Source organism: Panthera uncia, chromosome B4, assembly GCF_023721935.1.
Source record: "Panthera uncia isolate 11264 chromosome B4, Puncia_PCG_1.0, whole genome shotgun sequence".
Taxonomy (NCBI): Eukaryota; Metazoa; Chordata; class Mammalia; order Carnivora; family Felidae; genus Panthera; species Panthera uncia.
Window position 1 is genome coordinate 30,540,986 of NC_064809.1, and position 20,059 is coordinate 30,561,044.

The following is a 20,059-nucleotide window of genomic DNA, read 5'->3' on the forward strand; positions in this document are numbered from 1 at the left end:
TCTGCTTCTTTCCTGGGCAGATGCACTGTACTGCATCATTCAGATAGTCCTCAATGATTTTCTGAGAAAGCACTTCTCAGTATTAAGTCCTCTCATGTTAAAATAGCTACTGTGGGGGGTGCCTGGGTGGCTCAGTTGGTTGAGCATCTGACTTCGGCTCAGGTCATGATCTCACAGCTCGTGAGTTCGAGCCCGCGTCGGGCTCTGTGCTGACAGCTCGGAGCCTGGAGCCTGCTTGGGATTCTATGTCTTCTCTCTCTGCCCCTCCCCCACTCATGCTGTCTCTCTCTGTCTCTCAAAAATAAATAAACATTAAAAAAAATAATAATAAATTAAATAAAATAGCTACTGTGGTTCTGTTTTCCGCAAGTGAAGCTGACTCACATATCTAACATGCTGAAGGAGTTAAGAAGAAAACCCTGTACCTCAATGACTTTTGACCCACTATCTTTTTTTTTTTTTAATGCTTATTTATTTTTGAGAGAGAGACAGAGAATGAGTGGGAGAGGGACAGAGAAAGAGGGGGACACAGAATTTGAAGCAGGATCCAGGCTCTGAGCTGTCAGCACATAGCCTGATGCGGGGCTCAAACTCACAAACCGGGAGATCATGACCTAAACCAAAGTCTGATGCTTAACCAACTGAGGCACCCAGGCGCGCCTGACCCACTAGCCTTAAACAATGGGAAAACCTTTTTAATAAGTAATGAATTTTTTTTAATTGCCAACTTGACTTGTTTATATACTTGTAAATATCCATGTAAATTAAGTCTATTTTGAACACAAATTAAATGTCATGAGGCATTTTCATAAATTGGATTCTGCTTCTTCGGATGGTCTACTTCATGATAAAGCATTCTAAAATTTCAAGCTAATCCCAGTGACAAGATACTCCAATTTGATTCCTCATCAAATACATAATAAAATATTTCAGAAGAGTGAGCCTAACAGTTAAACGCCTATTCCAAAACATTAGCAACCACAGTACACTGTGTTTTCCCGATAGATTCTTCTCAGTTAAGGTACTCTAGGTACTCTAAGTATTTTTCCCTCTAAATGAACTACTACAAAGAAGAGTTTGTAAAAATGCAACACCAAGTTAAAAAAATTTAAAACAGGTATTTTCACATAGATGCAAAGGATATATCAAGCAAATCATAAGCTATATGCATTTTAATATTAATATGTAACTAGTATAGTTCCACATTTCTCAATATACATGATGCTCAATTGCTGTCTACATTGAAAAAAATATTCATTCATTCATTCAACAGATATTTACTGACACTCAACAGTTTCAGGAGTGAAAATGACAAACAGTGCTTAAAGCTCATCGAGTAAAAAGTTAGAGGTAAAACAGAATAGGGTGTTAAGAATTCTATAGGAATATATGACGAAGAACATTAAGAAACAAATTGAAAAAAACAGAATAAACTAAAATAAAGTTTATTTTTTAGACTAAATAAATTAGATCACAGACTGAAATAAATTGGGTCAAAGAAGAAAATGTTATTAAGACCAGACAGTACACTTCCATTCTGTAGGAAGATAAAATTATCAATGGAGTAGTTAGAATAAATGAGTGTGGAGTCCACTTTCATCCTTAAAAGTCCATAATGTTATAATTTCTTTAATGCACCTCATGAATCAATACGAATATCTGCTTATACATGTGTAAAATATCTTTGTAAGGACATGCAAAAAGGTAATGGTAAGAGGACTGCCCCTGAAGAAAAACAGGATGACTAGTTTTTCTTCCAAAAAACAAAGGACAAACACATTGCATGTCAGAAGTTTTCATTTTTAATCATAAATATATTATCTATTCAAAAAAATGGATACATACATGAATGTATAAATAGCATGAAATTTCTCAGAAACTGCAAGGGCAACATGAAACAGGAAGTTATCTCGACTTTGACGGAGAAGTTGATAAGTACACACACAAAGGGCCATGGTGAAGATGTGCTAGAAGCAAAGGATCCAGTCAACAGTTGACATTCATTATTGATACTAATACAAAATAGAAATGGTTACCTTCCTGTCACAGGTTTTAGGGCTAGCAGCTGTGTTTTGCTTAAGGAAGCCAGCTGTTGTTGACCAGCGTGTGGGGTTTTTCCGCGAAGGCTCTTCAGAAGAAAAATTATTATCACTAATGGAAGTTGAAAGGCCAATTAAAGCTGGGTCACTGCTTCGTCGGACATGAAGAGGCATATCTATAAATACAAAAAAGCATTATATTTTTTAAAAAGATAACTAATGTCTGAAAACTGCATGTTAGGATAAAGGTAGAGAAATCCAAAAAATTAAAGAATAGAGTAACACTTTTAAGGTGACAGGGGGTCAGCATTCTAAATAGAGACTCCATTAGCTCCTTTAAAGCACTTTTCAGCAAAAGAAAAGGACTACGTACGAGATAACCTGCTCTGGAGTAAGACTGCCCAGGCTCCTAATTGCACTTCACCAAGTTGTGGTTCTGTGCAAGTTGCCTGACTACTGTCTGCCTCTAGTCCCTTCATATGTGAATGGCCATAGAATAGAAACTTTGAGGGTATCTTGAGGTCTAAATGAGATAAAGTGCTTAAAACAGTACTGAATATTTTTAAGTAAAATATCATACATATTCTAAAAGATAAATAACAATGTATCTGTGGAACAAATTTCATCTAACTTTTAATCATATCTGGATTAAAGATACACAACCTAAACTGTTTGGCTTGTCCATTAAAGAATTCTGTTAAGTAAGATAATTATTTTCTTCAAGGAAGTACTATCAGAAAATATAGAACATAAACATATTCCTTATCCTTAAATGGAAATCTTGAAAGCAATCGCTAATACACAGGTAGTGTCTGCAATATACTCGCATACACAATTACATGAAAGACAGTGTTTTAGCAATTGTATTCACATAAAAGAGAAGTCTGTTTGCAACTGTTATAACACAATCATTAACAAGCTCAGGCTAATGTTTGTATCAGTAGCACTGAGCACATCTTAGCAGATACAATCACTGGTACAGCAGAGAAGGAACAAGTCTGTAACACTGGGAATGAGAATCAAAAACTCCACTCATCAACTGAGCAAAATCGCTCAAAAACATAATAAATATAAGACAAAAAATTCAGCTTAATTATGTGAGAGATCATCTGTTTTCAAAAACTAGAATGCAAGGTAAATATTTATAGAAAGTCTCTAATGAAACAGCTTTAATGGTGGTGTAAACTCAGCATTTACTCTATGAAAACCATTTTGGGAACACGGATGCATTGATCAATGGTGTGGATACATAGATCCTAGACAATACTCAACTAAACACAGACTATTTATACACATTGAAGGTGATATTTAAACCACTGCCAATCCAATAGTCTCAAAGATGTTAAAGCAAATTAGAAATGATCAGAGAAAACAGAAGCGTATCAATCATTTAACACTGCTTTTAACATATGCTTCTACATCATGAGGATTTGATAATAATAGAGCCTGAGGAACATCACCAGAAAAAAATATGCTGAACATTTAACATTGTTAATTGTTATCTTAATTTGCTGGGAGTAACACATGAAAATTATTAGAGAAAAATAATTTCTAATTTTTAAGTGTAAGTAAAAGCATGTGACAGCCCTTAACTACTTACATTGCACCCAAAAATAAAACACACTAAGAACTATATAGTCATTTTCAAAACAGGTTCACAAAAATATACATCTAACAATCTATGTGTTAACACTACAATGTTTTTACTATAAAAAAAACTTCCCTCCCAAATAACAAAATTGTTCCCATCAAATCAAAAATGTAAGCAGAAAAGCAAAATTAGGAGGGGGAAGAAAAAAATAGCTCTGGAAAATAATACTGCTTCTTGGATATGAGTTCTGTTGCATTCCAATTACAGGGGTGTTATTAATTTAGCTGTTAAGGAACTCTGCACACCTCAATTTCTATGTGTGTGTATGCATGCATGTGTGCATTGTGTGTGTAAGTCTAAAGGAAGCACTACTCACAAGAGATGGTCTTTAAAAAACAGTAAAGAAGTAACGATCGAAAGTTCTATCCACAATAAAACAATCACATAAAAGTATATTTCAACCCCAAAATAAATTTAAGAACTATATAGTGTCTCTGAATTTGCTTAGACAAAATAAAACAGCTTACTATACTTGCTTTTGAAAATATTTCCCAGAAAAAAAATAAATTGCATATAGGATGCAGATAAAATAAAGAGGACCATCATCTTCTGATGGGACATGATCACTGTGTTAATCTGTTAGTCTGAAACAGGTAAAAATAATTAGCCTTTTACCTCTGGTATCTACAACTCTTGAAATTGTAGATGCGGGGGGAAAGGGAAACTAGAGAGGAGGTAGGTGACAGTGGGGACTGCAGACCCTACGGGCTGTCCCTTCCGGGTAGATGCCAGGGTACTGGACCAGGGCAGCATTTACATAATTGCAGGGTGAGGGACGACCCAGGAGATGCACTATTAAGCAGCCCTTCCTGTCAGTTCTTTGCACATTAAACTTTGTCTTCATTTTAGTGATATCCATAAAAGGAAATAACAGATAGAATAGTATGGGTCTTTCACTTGTACTACCTAGTAACCAAGTACCCTTATGCAATTTCAAGGCTCCATGTTTTCATTTCTGCCCACTGTCACAGTCAGGAAGGTGTCCTAGGCTTGAGTACTGGGCTAATGAGAAAAGAACAGAACTCAATTTAAAAAGTAAGCAATGTGTACGTAATAAAAAAAATGCCAAGTAGTATCATGATCATCTTGAAATCAAGGTTTTCCTGCAGTTCTATGTGTTGAAAGAACAGAACCATCATAGTGCATGCCAGCAGCATCACTAGGTCCAAACACAAAGACCACATGCACACAGTGGTGGTCTACACTCATGCTGCCTGTGATTAGACTCAGCAACACACCACTGTCTCTCACACTGATGTGGTAAGTTTGTATTTGCATCAGTTTATAATTTCTTCTTGGTTTTATGGTTGCGTGAAAATTATGGGCATTTTTATACAGTTTATACACACACACACACACACACACACACACACACACACACACTTTACTTAAGTAACCTTATATTAGAACCACTGACTTAACTTGAAACGATGCGAATTTTTTTTTTAATAAGTTTCTACATTAGTCACAATGGAGATACATGTGACTCACTTTACAGATGAGTAAGCTGAGGCTCAGCAAGACGACATGAGGAGCTCAGGAACTATTTCCTGGCCAGACCTTCAGGCACCCTGGTCAGTGCTGAATCACCGTCCAAATCACGAAATTAGTTCTATTAATCAGCAATTCACTGGAAAACAAATTCCATTTCCAGCTACTTAGAGATACATGTTAGTCTCAATTTAGTAAAAGGGAAAAGTTTTGTTGTTTTCTAAGTAGAATTATATACATTGAGAAGTCATACACTGATTTTAACTAATACCATCATTTGATTTCAGAAAGTTAAAGAAATACTACGTTAGTTATACATAGAGATTGAAACAGCAGCCATCCCAATTTCAGACATGTTAAAGAAAGAAAAGCTTACTGGTTAAGTAGAAGTAGTACAATGGTAAGATGTTTTTAAATTTTTTTTAGGTGGTTATTTCTGAGAGAGACAGAGAGACCAAGCTAGGGAGGGGCAGACAGAGACAGAGACACAGAATCTGAAGCAGGCTCTGAGCTGTCAGCACAGAGCCCGACACGTGGCTTGAACTCACGAACCGTGAGATCATGACCTGAGGCGAAGTCAGATGCTTAACCAACTGAGCCACCCAGGCACCCCCAATGTGTAAGATGTTTAAGTATGCCCCAAAGGAGACCAGCCTAGACCAATGCTCTCCAAATTTTGATCTCAGGACACTTTGACTTGAAAAATTACTGAGGACCCCAAAGAGCTTTTGTTTGTGTGGGTTATAGCTAGGGATGTTTACCATATTAGAAGTGGAAATGAAAACAATTTAAATATTTATTCCTTAGTTCATTTTTAACTTAATAGTAAACCCATTATATGTTAACATTAACAACAGAATTTTAGAAAATTCTATTTTACAAAACAAAGCATATTTAGTGGGAGAGTAGCATTGTTTTACATTTTGCTTGAGAGATGACATCTGGATTCTCATCCCTGCTTCTGATTTCAATGTGCTGCAACATGTCAAGTATATGAAGAAAAAAAGAATTCCACAAATATTTAGCTGGAATACTATTTTAATAACCTTTCCAGAACTATAGATACTCTTCTTTGATACCACACCAAAACTTGACAAATGACATTTCTCAAAGGTTAGCTGCAATATGGAATGTAAACTTCTTATTCTTTGCATAGTAAAATCTACTTGTCTTATACTTTGAATGGATCTTTTACTGATGAGAAAATTCTGTAACATTAGCTATTTGGAATGTATTATTGGCTTATACCACTCTTAGAAATGTTGATATATTTCTGCATATCAGAAAATCACGCATGTGAATATTACTACCAATTCATGAGAAAAGTCATTAAGTGTTGGGAAGCTATCATATTCATGGCAGAATATATGTTTTCCAATATCTAATTTTCAGTAGAAGGCTTACATGTTTTCTTTGGCAATAAATACTGTTCGTTATTTGCCATGTAATGCAGGCTCACTTCATTCATTTTCTAGAAACTCTGCCAGATACCAAAGTCTAAGAACCAGTTTTCCATCTTTTTTTTAAAAAACAAAACAAAACAAAAAAGCAAAAGAAAAAAAAGACAGACAAGTGGTGTTTCATTAAAAAATGGTTACCTCAGCTTATAAATGCAAACCATCACATACAAGTTTTTCTCAACATAACCAGTAATCTTCAATGCATAGAAGTACTTTATGCCTACGTACCACTTTAACAACATATTAAATTGTGTACTCAAAAGTCATTATTTAATCAGAATAATCATTTTTGCTGCTTCATTAAGGGCAGCAGATGGAAATCGCTTTGTTTCTTAAAGTGTGAGCATATTGGGTGGAGAATACATTTGGTGCCACCACCCTGCATTTTACCCATCAGTGCCTGAGCACCATGGTGCAGACTATCAACCCAGTGAAAAACACAAAATATATTTTGGTAATACTATGAAAAATAGTCTTGCCCTAACAACCTCGTAGAAATGATCTTAGTGGCTCCCAAGGATGCACAGACCTCACATTAAGGACCGCTGGCCTAGACTGGTGGCCATTGGGCATATCGGTCCCTTGTCCAGGCCTCAGTCTCCTAACCTTTACAACCAGAGCTTGCACTAATGGGATAAGAAATTTTTTAATGACAAAAAAAGATGTCATTCCAAATATGTTAATATACTACACTAGTGATCACCTACCAAATCTCATCCTAATAGAACTTATAACAATTTATAAAAAATGAACTAGAAAAAATATAAAACTTTTCCAAAGCAGTATCTATAGCCATTATCAAGTGTCTCTAAATAGGTTAAAGTATTACAAGCAACAGAGGAGAATGAAAATACATGAATTGTAGGTAATGGGATAGAAGTAGCCACAAATGGCATGTGGTCTTTTGCCAAGTTGAACCTGATTACAAAGGAGATCACTAGAGGGGCGCCTGGGTGGCTCAGGTCACAATATCATGGTCGTGAGATCGAGCCCCGCGTTGAGCTCTGCGCTGAGCGTAGAGCCTGGTTGGGATTCTTTCTCTGCCCCTCTCCTACTCGTGTGCACATGTGCATGCTTTCTCTCTCTCTCAAAATAAACGTAAAAAAAAAAAAAATAAATTAAAAAAATAAAGATCACTATAAACATTTGGCCTTATCAACAAAATGACACAAAACACAACTACCTGGTTCATCTGACAGGCTTCCCATCTTTCATGGTTCTGATAAAACATATTATACAAAGAATGCAATTTTGTCATGGTCTCAGAGGAACAGAATATGAATACAGCCTTTTCCTCTATGGTTTGCCCATGGCCTATCTCAGCAATTTCTGTTCTTTACAGTAATTAGAAATAATAGAAGCTTCTTGTTTAAGGTAATATGGTCATTATTATTACAATTCCTCATCCTCAATTTTAGGAAAATCAATGCATTTAAAAACATGATAATAAACTTTCTCTTCCCATAATCTTCTGATTTATTTAATATATAGATTTTCTAAGTATATCCTCTGAAATATTAAAAAGAAAATTCAAAGATGAGGATCTTCAATAATTAAGCTGCTGGAGGGAGCACACAGGGACTGGTGCGATGTCACTGGGTCCAGGACGATCGTGGAGGCTGTTTGATGTGTGCATTCCTTTGAAGAGTGGCTAAAACAGCAATCAACCCTCATCACAAGATTTCAAATTCTCTGTGCCACTAATGTACTGTAAATATTGATTTGCCTTTCTACGTAAGGTGCCTTTTAAATAAGTGGAAACTGGCAAATCTAATAATGAGTTAGAGCAAATACTAAAAGGGCAGACATATACATTTTTAACTGTTAACTATAAAGCCCCTACTTCTAATCAACTTTCTCTTCCTTCTCTTCTTTCATTCTCCCAGTGATTTCTAAATTCTTTAACCACTCAAAGCAGTGAATAAACCTTTTCCAAGAAGACAGGAATAAGCCGTTGAGGTAGTTAATCAAATCTAAAAATAATATGCAGTTACATACATTCTATTAGAATTTATGATGCAAACAGCATAATTACTCTTCATGTGAAATGAAGACCATCTCCCCAGTCTTCAGGGCAATTACACATTTTCTAAAAACACATCTCACAGTGAGAAGTACCACATTATTAACACATGCCATGGGGATAAAAAAGCCATCATCAATATTGCAAAATTGACCTTCCAATATATGCTGCCCTTTTTATAAAGGTGCTTCTCATGTTTCAGCAACTGAGGAAAAATCCTTGAAGAAATGTGTGGAGTGCAAGGCACAAAATAAGCTCTAAAAAACAGTGAATAACTCAGAAGGATATAAAATGAGTCTTATCAGCCTGTTATTAACCATATATATATATATATATATATATATAAAGAATATTCTAGTTGGAAGGTGCCCTAGAAATAAACTGAAACATCACATTCACAGATGAGTTCACTGAGGCCCAGAGAGGTAGTTTAAGGGCTGGGCCAAAGGCTACCCTGCTCCTCAGTGACCCAGCTGTACCTAGAATACTTGTTAATTGACTCCCCGCTCTGTGCAATCTGGGCAGGACCACACTGCTCTCCTGGGAGAACTGAGGCATGTCAAATCCACAATATGCTTCTACTTCACTAGAGAGAACAGGTGATTTTGGGGAAAGGTTCAGTTTAAAACACATTTCTCATAGATAACGGGATATTTGCAATGGTTCCACTGAATCATAGGACACATAAAAGAAGGGAAAAGAAAGTCAATGTCATATAAACATTCTCAAAGAAAAACCAAGAATGTTTCTGAAGCATGTTAAATTTGTAATTTTGGAATTCTCATTCAGAAACTGAGGATATAAACACCCTGACCAAAACTCTCCAAATACTCACATGAGTACAAGTGGGGAGATGTGAATAAGACAGGTGGGTTGTATTAATGTTAATATTGGTATGATATAATACTACAGTTTTTCAAAATCTTGCCATTGAGGGAAACACCAAAAGAATCTCTCTGTATTACTTCTTACAACTGCATGGGATTCTGCAATTACCCCAATTTAAAAAATAATCATAAAATAAAAAAGCCTTCCCAAGAGTTAAGCAGAAAATCCCAGGTGAGATGTCTCAATGTCAAGGCCCACATTAATCAGGACTTAAGGAATCTTTCCAACACTATTTCCCATAATACTCTTCTCAGGACCCACTACTCAGCTGCCATACATATCACATGTACCCTGTCGACCCTCCACACTGATGTCTCCTCCAACACACTCCACAGTGCAATAACTCCATGCCTCACCGGCTGCAATAACTTACACTGGCCAGCAACTGCCCTCCATCCACCCACATGGCCCACTGTACAGCGTCCTAACTCCTCAAATCCATCAGATCCAGTGTTAGTATCCCAGCAGCAAACAGTTGGCTGATTCACAAAGGGGTGATTGAGAAAAATCTAAGGAAGAACTGTTTACAAATATATGGCAGAATTAAGGAAAAACAGCAAGAGATGAAGTATCCATTACACTTTTACCACACCAAGGCAGGGGAGATGTGGCTTTCACTGCAAGGGTGGACACAGCTCCCAGCAAACCACAGCCAGGCAGGGAAGGAGTGAGGCCCATCCATCCTTCCTACGCTCCATCAGTGCCCGGCTGGTGCATCTGCCCCTGCCCCCCCCACCAACCCAAGCACGAACGGGAAAGCACAGAGTCTGACTGCTACTAGAGAGGCTGGTCCTTACCGCATGAGGCAAAGTGGACCTAAGGAACACAAAGACTATGTAGCTCGGGATTCTACTAGTTCCTATGCCCCTTTCTCCCACCGCAGTTTGTTTCCACTCCTATTGTGTCAGCCAGCCATTAACTCAGAGGACAAGTATTCACCCCATTCATGGTAACTGCCCACTCTCCCACCCTCCCTGCCCCCCAACGCACACGTGAGCGCACGCGCGCGCGCACACACACACACACACACACACACACACACAAAGTAGAAACTAAACATGTTTTAAAGTTGGTTAACATACATCAGTCAGGAATAAAAAATTTCCCAATTGTTAAAGATGCAATTCAGGGGTTCCTTACTTGTCTCTGAGGGTGGAAAAGAGTGGTGATGGTATGTGAGAAAAACAGGCTTCAGAGGCTAAAAAAAAAAAAACAAACACAAAATCTTTCACTTTTATCTTTCTGTATCCTGGAGGAGAGAGAAGGGCCTGGCTGGAGGGTGTTATGTAAATAACCAGCTGCTTACAAAAATATGCACTGGCTACTGATCCTGTATATAAAAACTCAGTGTCCCCAAATCCTTTGCTAAGACAGTGACATCTCAGGGAAAATAGTTCTGCCAGAATCCTGAGCACCTGCCAAGAGCCCATCAGGGAGTGTTCAGGCCAGCCCAAAGAGCAGAGAAAGCAAAACTCCACAAAGGTGGTCTTTTCCCTTTTATCTAATTTTGGTGTCCCTTTTTTGTTTTGCTATGGCAGGTAAATGTCTGGCTTACTTCAATCAACAAACATGTGTGAACATTTGTTAGACACTACTATTCTAGAGATTTTAAAAACTAATGACTATAGAGCCAAGGGTTTTTTGAAAGTCATTTATTGTGGAAAAATCATTCCAAGTGAATCCTACTCTCTGAACATTCAAAAGGGAACAAACAGTCTAACAGACCACCCCCTGCCCAGTGATAAAAACCCACTAGTAAGAGGAAGAAAGTAAAGGGAAGAAGAGTGATACATACAACAAGGTGCCCTGATGAAAATAACCACAGGTGGGGAGCAAACTGTTTGAACAACTGGCACCTTTCTTTGGGAGAAATTTTTGGCTTGTTTTTGTACTTTCAGAAAAATACCTCAATGAGCAATGAGGGGACTAGAGTTGAGACCATCAGAATGAACTAAAAAGAAACAATGAGAGAAAGAAAAAGAAAGACAGAGAGCAAGGGCATGGACCCAGGAGCACGCAAGCAGGCAAGAGCTAGCTGAGCTATGTTCCTTCAAACATGAACAAAATATCTAGAGATGATAAAGAACACAGGTGGGAGGTTACTACGTTATGGTTATAGATAATGTTCTCCCTCACACGATGTGGCCAGTGGTACATGTGTCATCTATTTCCATACATCCAATGGCCCCAACTAGAGAGTAAGATCCATGAAGGATCTTGATAAGATAAGGCTGCTTCATCGCTCCCTTTTTCTTTAACCCACTGTTATTTAGCTTCCTCCCCACCCGTCCAGCTTTTGACATAGAACACCATAAACCTTGTCTTTGTTAATAGAGATTTTTGTGCACCGCCTCTCCAGGGGGGCTCCTGGTGAGCAGCAGGGACCTGGTCTCTGCCCTTTAGAGTCTGCAGTGCCGTGGGGAAGGCAAATTATCTGGCCCTTTAGAGTGGGATGGTGGGTGCTTCAGGAGAAGAATAGAACACTACCAAAACACCTCAGAAGGGCACCTTTTTGAAGAACATCAGGAGAGGGGCGCCTGGGTGGCGCAGTCGGTTAAGCGTCCGACTTCAGCCAGGTCACGATCTCGCGGTCCGTGAGTTCGTCGCGGTCCGTGAGTTCGAGCCCCGCTCTGGGCTGATGGCTCGGAGCCTGGAGCCTGTTTCCGATTCTGTGTCTCCCTCTCTCTCTGACCCTTCCCCGTTCATGCTCTGTCTCTCTCTGTCCCAAAAATAAATAAAAAAAAAAAAAACAAAAAACAAAAACGTTGAAAGAAGAACATCAGGAGAGAAGGGACAGCTACATTTTCCTTACTGTCCTTTTAAACTCTCTTTGCGCCTCCTCTCTTGGAAAGCCTCTGACCGATTCTTCACGACTGAGGCACTCCTCTTATGGGCTGCCTGTTCCTGTCATTGCATTTGCCACGCTGTCATCGTAAGTTTTAGGGTCTGCATCCCCACTAGCACACAGCTCCTAGAGAACAACATTGCACTTTCACCGTCACAATCCCTTAACACACATTTGCTGACTCAACAAAGAGATGAATGACTAAGACACCAAAACTGAAGTTTTGGGTTTGTCTAGTTTTGGAGTGGTTTGGGAGCGGTGATGGGGGTGTTTGGCAAGTGGGATAAAGAGGAAAAAAGAAGACACACAGTCAAAGCCTGCAGAGGCGAAGGCCAGACACCTAAATTGTAGAGAATTAAAAGGACTGCAAAAAATCCAGCACAGCTGAAATACAGAGTTAAAGATGTGACATGGGAAAGATAAAGCAAGGGAGGTACCCCTAAAGGCACCAGCATAGGGACCTGTAAGTCAGAGACTCTTCAACTTTAACGTGCATACAACAAAACAGGGGATGTTCTGAAGATGATCTGTAGGTCTTAGCTCATGGAAGACTTCAAATTCTGCATTTCTGATGTCCCAGTGACATCCATGCTGCTGGTTTGACTGCACACTTTAAGAATCTAAGGAGCAGGGCTATGCTATGCAAAACGTTTCTTTAGCTGTGCTAAGAAAATCTGGACTTCATAAACCATGGGTTCACATAATTTATCAGTTTGATTTATTCTTTCCCTCCAGTCTTGCTGGTGCCTCTCCAGTTTGTCCTCTAGAAAACACCCATCACACCTTTCCTAAGCACAAACCAAATGTCATGACTTGGAATTACTGGTCTGGTGGGGTCACAGTACCATTGGAGTCAGTCCTGGCATTTACCCCTGATCTGAGCAACACCTCTCAAGCCTCACACGCAGATCCAGCTGCAAGGCGGTGACTAACGAGAAGGCCACAGACTTCTCCAGGGCCTCCTCTACACCCACTCCACCCCTCTGCACCCTCCAAGGTCAGCCTTGAAGGCACCTCCTTCTCTAAAATCCAAAAAATCCTACAGCGTAAGTGATGTCAGGCTTTATGTTAATTTCATTGACAACTAGTACTTTCTTACCTGTCTTCCTCATTAATTTTAGAGATTCCATCCATATTTCCCAGTTCAGCAAAAGGCACTTAGGAAACCTTTGTTTGTTATTGTATCTCTATCCTTTTTACTTGGATTGTCTTAAGTATTATAGGGGCAATCTTTTTAGCAAAGAAGAAACAAATACTGGATGGCCAGAGAAGACCAAATTAAAAAAAAAAAAAATGAATTTTTGCTCAAAAAGTCCAAAGAATTGCTCTTTCACATTATGGTTAAAAACTCTGTAGCTAGAATCCCAACAAGATTTTACTTTTCTTTTTTTTTTTTTTTTTTTTTTTTTTACTATTAACTTTGCACTATTATCCTTCATGAGCATTTATTCCCATATAAGAATATGCAAGTACAAGCAAATCTAAATTAGTTCTTCACATATAATTTTATATGTATAACTATATCAAATCCCTCACAGCCCTTTCATTTTACCAATCCAGCTCAACAATCATGTAATTAAATTTTGAAATTATCAACTACATCTGACAAGTAATTCATCTTTCAAAAATGGATGTTGATTATTGATTGCATTGAAGATCATCTCTAAATGCCCTTCTCCTTGGACATTTGTCTTCTGTTATTTTATTAAGGACTCAAGTACCTCAAAAGCTGTCAAGTTAACTTTTGATAAGCATTATTCTCCCTTTCCTTTATTATTATAACCTTTATCCCGTAATACTATATAAAAGTGTCATATTTTCCCCCCACGAGGAACTGGAGATTCAATAATTTCATTAGCCTATTTTGGGTTATGGAAGGATCTACTTTCAAAGTCCCCTTACTTTACTACATTTTTATACTTATTTCACTAGCACATCGACCATCACCAACTACTTCACAAAGGCAATCCTTTACTTAACTCTCAGAGTCTCTAAACTTTATTTTGGTCATAGATAGGCTTTTAATCTTGAACTTGAATCTTGATGGTATTAAAAACTGTATACGTATAGACCAAAAGTCATTCATTCAAGACAACTATCTCTTGAGCACCAAGTGCTAGACATGTAGTTTCCTTTGTTTCTGGCACCAAATAACTCCTCAAGGATTTGACATTTAGTGGTAACAGAAGAGCAATGGTTAAACAAGTACAGATGACGTCACAAGGTGATCAGCATTATGAAGACAAATGAAACTGAGCAAAGGATCAGGAGCTGCTGGAAGGTGAAGAAATGCTATTTGATACTGGGGAGTATGACAGAAGCACTTCAAAAGCATTCAAATAGCTCATTATCCACTTTTCTGTCTTGACTGTTCCAGTTTCAAATTAATTCCTTACCACAGAGCCTTGTACATACTGGCTATTAATAAAGCCATTTGGCACCAACTGGTTGCTCCAAGGCGGCAATAAGACTTCATGGTTCTGGAACATATGGCTACATGTCTGTTTCTATTACCTTCAAAGTGCAGAGATCTTTCATAGCTAATCTAATCCATTCATTCTTGTCCTTAAGGGAAGACTAATATAAAAATAAATACATCCTGATCATTTATAATAAACCAATTAAGTTCATAACCACTAACATATATTAAGCATTTACTAGGGGTCATGCATGTGCTAAAAAACTTAACATATTAATTGATCATGCCTCAGAACAAGGCTACAAAATGAGTTATATTATTATTCCCATTTTTTTGGTATGGAAATTGGTGTTGCAGGGGTTAAGACATCCTGGCTAAAGTTAACCTATCAATAATTGGTAGAGACAAAATCCAAGCCTACTCAATAGTTGGGCCACAGAGAACACACTCCTCTCCAATAAGCGTAAAATCCTAGAACACCAAAAACTTAAAGACAAGGGCTCTGACTTACCTCCAGTTTTCTCACCAGTATCTACCTTCGTGGTCATCTCACCTTGGGCCAGCAGTAAATGCGTATGAACTGAACTCACTCACACTGAACCTCAGAGCTGAGAGGAGAGTCACTGGCAAGTAGTAGCCAATGACTCATCAAATGCTGGGGTCTTGGCAATCATTCTCCACAGGTGAAAATAAAGGTCATAAATGAATTTAAGAATGAGACAAGTTCCCTTTCACTAAGACTTTCATTTAAGAACTCTTTCCTATCTATACCCCTCCTATATTTGACTACAACAAAAGGTCAGAAAACAGGTCAGTACTAAAAGATCTCCCCATGGGGCACCTGGGTGGCTCAGTCAGTTAAGCATCTGACTTTGGCTCAGGTCATAACCTCACGGTTCATGGGTTCGAGCCCTGTGTCAGGCTCTGTGCTGACAGCTCAGAGCCTGGAACCTGGTTCAGATTCTGTGTCTCCTTCTCTCTCTGTCCCTCTGCTGCTCACATTCTGTCTCTCTCTCTCTCAAAAAAATAAAATAAAATAAAATAAAAAAATTAAAAATTAAAAAATAAAAAATAAAAAATAAAAGATCTCGCCTTCTTCACCTCACATTATGCATATGCTCTTTGAGTTATATCAATGGTTCTAAATCTGCACTGGTCATTAAAAGAATCTGGGAATGATGCTGGTTTCCAGATCACCCCCCCCTCCCCCCACCGCCCGCAATACTGAAAATTAGATCAAGGATAAGGCCCAGGGACTTTTACAAGCTCTCTAGGCAATTGTGACACACAGCCAAGATTGGGAACCATTGCTCTAGCTAGACTAGAAAAGCACTGCATATCAATCCTAAGACAGCTTGTTAAAAATATAGAGTTTTGGGGGCGCCTGGGTGGCTCAGTCGGTTGAGCGTCCTACTTCGGCTCAGGTCACGATCTCACGGTCCGTGAGTTCGAGCCCCGCGTGGGGCTCTGGGCTGATGGCTCAGAGCCTGGAGCCTGCTTCCGATTCTGTGTCTCCCTCTCTCTCTGACCCTCCCCCGTTCATGCTCTGTCTCTGTCTCAAAAATAAATAAACGTTAAAAAAAAAAATTAAAAAAATAATAATTAAAAAAAATACATAGAGAGTTTTGATTCAGCAGATCCAGGGTGTAGCCCAAGATTCCGCATTCCATCAAGTTCCCAGATGATGCTTTGGAGTAGCAAAGCCCCTATCTGTGACATCCAATACAGGGGCCATGAACCACACTGGTTAAATTCAGTCCCTCAGTTATTGCTGTCTCATTTCAAGGATTCAGCCACTACATGGGGTTAGTGGCTACCACAGTGTAAAAACACAAATATCTCTGAATTTTTTCAAGTATTAAACAATTCTGTAGGACACCGAATTTAGCTACATAAAAATACAATTAATCACTAATTTTACACCCTCCATTTTATTAATTTTTAATCACTAAAAAAGAATAAGATCTGAGGCAATTCTACTGCTTCTTTTTAACTTTAACTTCTTTTTAACTCAATGTTATATACAGAGAATAATTTTTCAACTTATCAGACACAGAGCAAATAATATATATTTTCTAAGATCTCATTGGATTTTTAATGTAATATTTTCATGTTTATGTTTGCACATTTCAGGAATCATGATATATGTCCATGACTCCCCAAAGAAGTAAATAAATATTTACATGAGAATTTTTTATTGAAATGCTATATTTGGAACTAACTCACTGTGACAATTCAAATCCTACTGCAAATGCATACACAAAACAGAAAATTCCAATAATAATCAAGGGGAAAAATCCTCTACTTACTATTTTAAGAAAACCAAACAATTGCTTGGCTGCTTTTTAATTGAGGATATAAAGCACTTTAATATAGATAAAAGACTTCTAATAGTTATTCCACTTTTACAAATATACAGCCAAGAACTTTACCCATAACTCTGACAGCGTTGACAACCAAGCAAACAAAATTCGACCCAATAGTAGTTTCCTAGGCAACAAGCACAGATACAGGCCAGTGGGGGGAAAATGAAAACAAGAAACAGCACTGCAGCATTTCCAGTAGGCTTGAAAAATACATTTTAATTGTCAAAATGTCACAAAGACAACAATATTGAAAATCATTTCATTGAAAGTGATTCAAAGCAGAATGCCATTTTCATTACAGCAAACGAGGTGTGGAAAACTAGAAAAATTAGATTCCCTTCCTTTGCTCTGAATTAAGTAGGGATGGTAATCAATCTTGTTTGATTTTACAAAATTTATCTGCATTAGTACAGATTCTAATGTGTGTCCTTAGTTTTCTCTGGAAATGTGACCATACACTGAACATACAAGAGTCCCCACAGGATTGGCGGGGACAGGGGGACAGCAGGGTAAAGTGTATCCCTGGGCCACTACTATTAGGAAGCTCATCCAGGCATAGGTTTTTATTCAAACAGTAAACCATACATTTCAAAACACAGGTTAAAACAGCACTGGGCTCCCCATCTTCTCCCTTGGCTTTAGTTTCCTCATCTGTAACAAGAAGGACATGGATTCTATCCTAAAAACCTGCTTGACCCTAACAGCTTTTGATTTTTAGAAATAAAACAGAGAAAGGCTATACTGTCTAGAAACATTGCTTGTAAAACGAATGCTCTTTCCTGGGCCATTTTAAAGCTTTTTCTTTAGGGGACCTACAGTCTGACAGTTAAACTTTAGAAAACAATATTGGAGAAGTCCTAATCCATGGCTATTACAATGTGTAAGTTTTACATCATCTTTTGCAACCATGATGACATAGCCCGGCTCTCTGTGTCAGGAACACTTACTTGGCTTAACAGAAATGTGTTGGTTGCCCTTAATCTGCACCTTCATACAGTGTGTTACCACAATCTTGTGAAATAGTCTATATTTTCTCCAAAATTGTCTTTTCAAATGCTTTAGTCAATTTAGCAACTTAGGTCGGATTGATCAAGTAATTCAGACAAAACTACCAATTTAGTAGCTTCAGTAGCAAACATCACTGAAATGTTTTTCTGATAATTTACCTCTCAATGATTGGTAAATAAAAGGAATAAACAGCAAAATGGGCTTCCAAGAAAGAATACATTCATCACTTTTTTCTCTATCTTCTCTATCAAACAAAGCAAGATTAATAGAAGTTATTTCCCAGAGGCAGTCATCTGCCATTGAACTCCAGCAGATCCATGTTAATGTTTTCATGAATCAGGGGCTCTACTGAAGTGGCCTTAGGTATCTGGATATACTTGCATGGTCCCTCTTTTTCTTATACACTTGTTCTCATATAAAAGCTATTACAATGCAAGCACGCAAGTTATAACAGAATACCTTGATAATTCAAAAGTAAAATGAATTCCTAGAAAGAGCAAGCAGCACCTAGGTTGGTAAGTACATTCTTGTGAAATTAATTTCAGTTCACTTATATTTGCTTTCCTTTTTGCTTTTTATCTTACCTCTCTTACTGTTTACTATTGACAACACTGGACACCAACAGGCTTCCACAGAAGTAAGGTCTTCCATGCATGATGTGAAATCAGCTTAAAGAAATTTAGCTTGTGCATGAATGGGGTAGGGGCAGAACGAGAGGGAAAGAGAAAGAGAGAAAATCTTTAGCAGGCTCCAGACTCAGTGTGGAGCCCAAGGTGGCTTGATCTCACGACCCTGGGATCATGACCTGAGCCGAAATCAAGAGCGGAGGCTCAACCAATTGAGCCACCAGGTGCCCCTAGCTCAAGGAAAATTTAAACAACATGGCCATTAAAAGAAAATAGGAAAGGTAAATCCTAAGAGAATCTCATGTAGATGGACTAAAATTGTATACAGCTGGCAGGAGTCTGACAAAACTTGTGTTTGGTCGGAAGAGTTCATAAGGAAGGAAATATTAAAGACTGTTCTTATTTCCCTTTTCACATTAGCTGCCAAGAAGTAAACCCAAACGTTCTGTGGACCTGAATGCTATGTGATAGATGGTACACACAGTTAACATTTCTTTTTCCTTTGTCTTAGTTTTCAACTTCAACTTATATTTCCCTTTTGCGCAATTCTCTTATTTTTTTTTCTGATTACTGCTTTTGTTGTTATTTTAGAGATCAACATAAACCCATATTTACTAGATAATACAGTATATATGTTACAATACTGGATCTACACAGTATCAACTACATATTTACACAAAAGAGAGTAAGCTTTAAAGTACCCAAATTAACAGGATACATACAAACGATTTATCTTCACATGTCTAGAACTTGAGTGTTCAAAAAGTGTATGTGGAAGAAATTAATTAATTGGGATTTATTTATTCTAGGCATGTCTTCCAATTATGTATCACGCATGCATTTCATAACAGGCCTGGGACAGAACACTGCTCTTCCTTTATGGGGAGGTGGAGAGGAGCGTAACATCAAATTTTTCAAACCTTTGAAACCTCCCATTTCAAAAAATCTCACATACTCTTAAAGAAAATTATGGGTAAAAATTACCATGACCTAAGTGGAGGATCTTTACAAGGTATTAAATGATGATTTGACAAACCACATTCTTTTTGTACCTGCATTTCTAAAAGGAGAAAACAGAAATTCCTTTTGAAAAGAATAGTATTCAGTATCTTTAAAAATTAATCATAGATTCACTAAGAACACACTGCCTATCAGAAGGCTGGCTCTATCTCAAAACACATTTACTGAATTAAAATACCAAAAATACACATTAAATATTTTTATACGACAGCTAAATCACTGG

At 37.9% G+C, this 20,059-nt stretch overlaps 1 protein-coding gene across 14 annotated transcripts in view; it reads right to left on the reverse strand.

Annotated features, from left to right (window-relative positions):
- Window positions 1-20,059, reverse strand: part of PARD3 (par-3 family cell polarity regulator) — a 662,524-nt gene that overhangs the window by 356,961 nt on the left and 285,504 nt on the right. For all 14 annotated transcript variants that reach the window (XM_049626966.1, XM_049626964.1, XM_049626959.1 and 11 more), the window contains exon 4: window positions 2,037-2,215. In XM_049626966.1, the coding sequence (XP_049482923.1) occupies window positions 2,037-2,215 (179 nt within the window). The remainder of the gene's footprint in view (window positions 1-2,036; window positions 2,216-20,059) is intronic.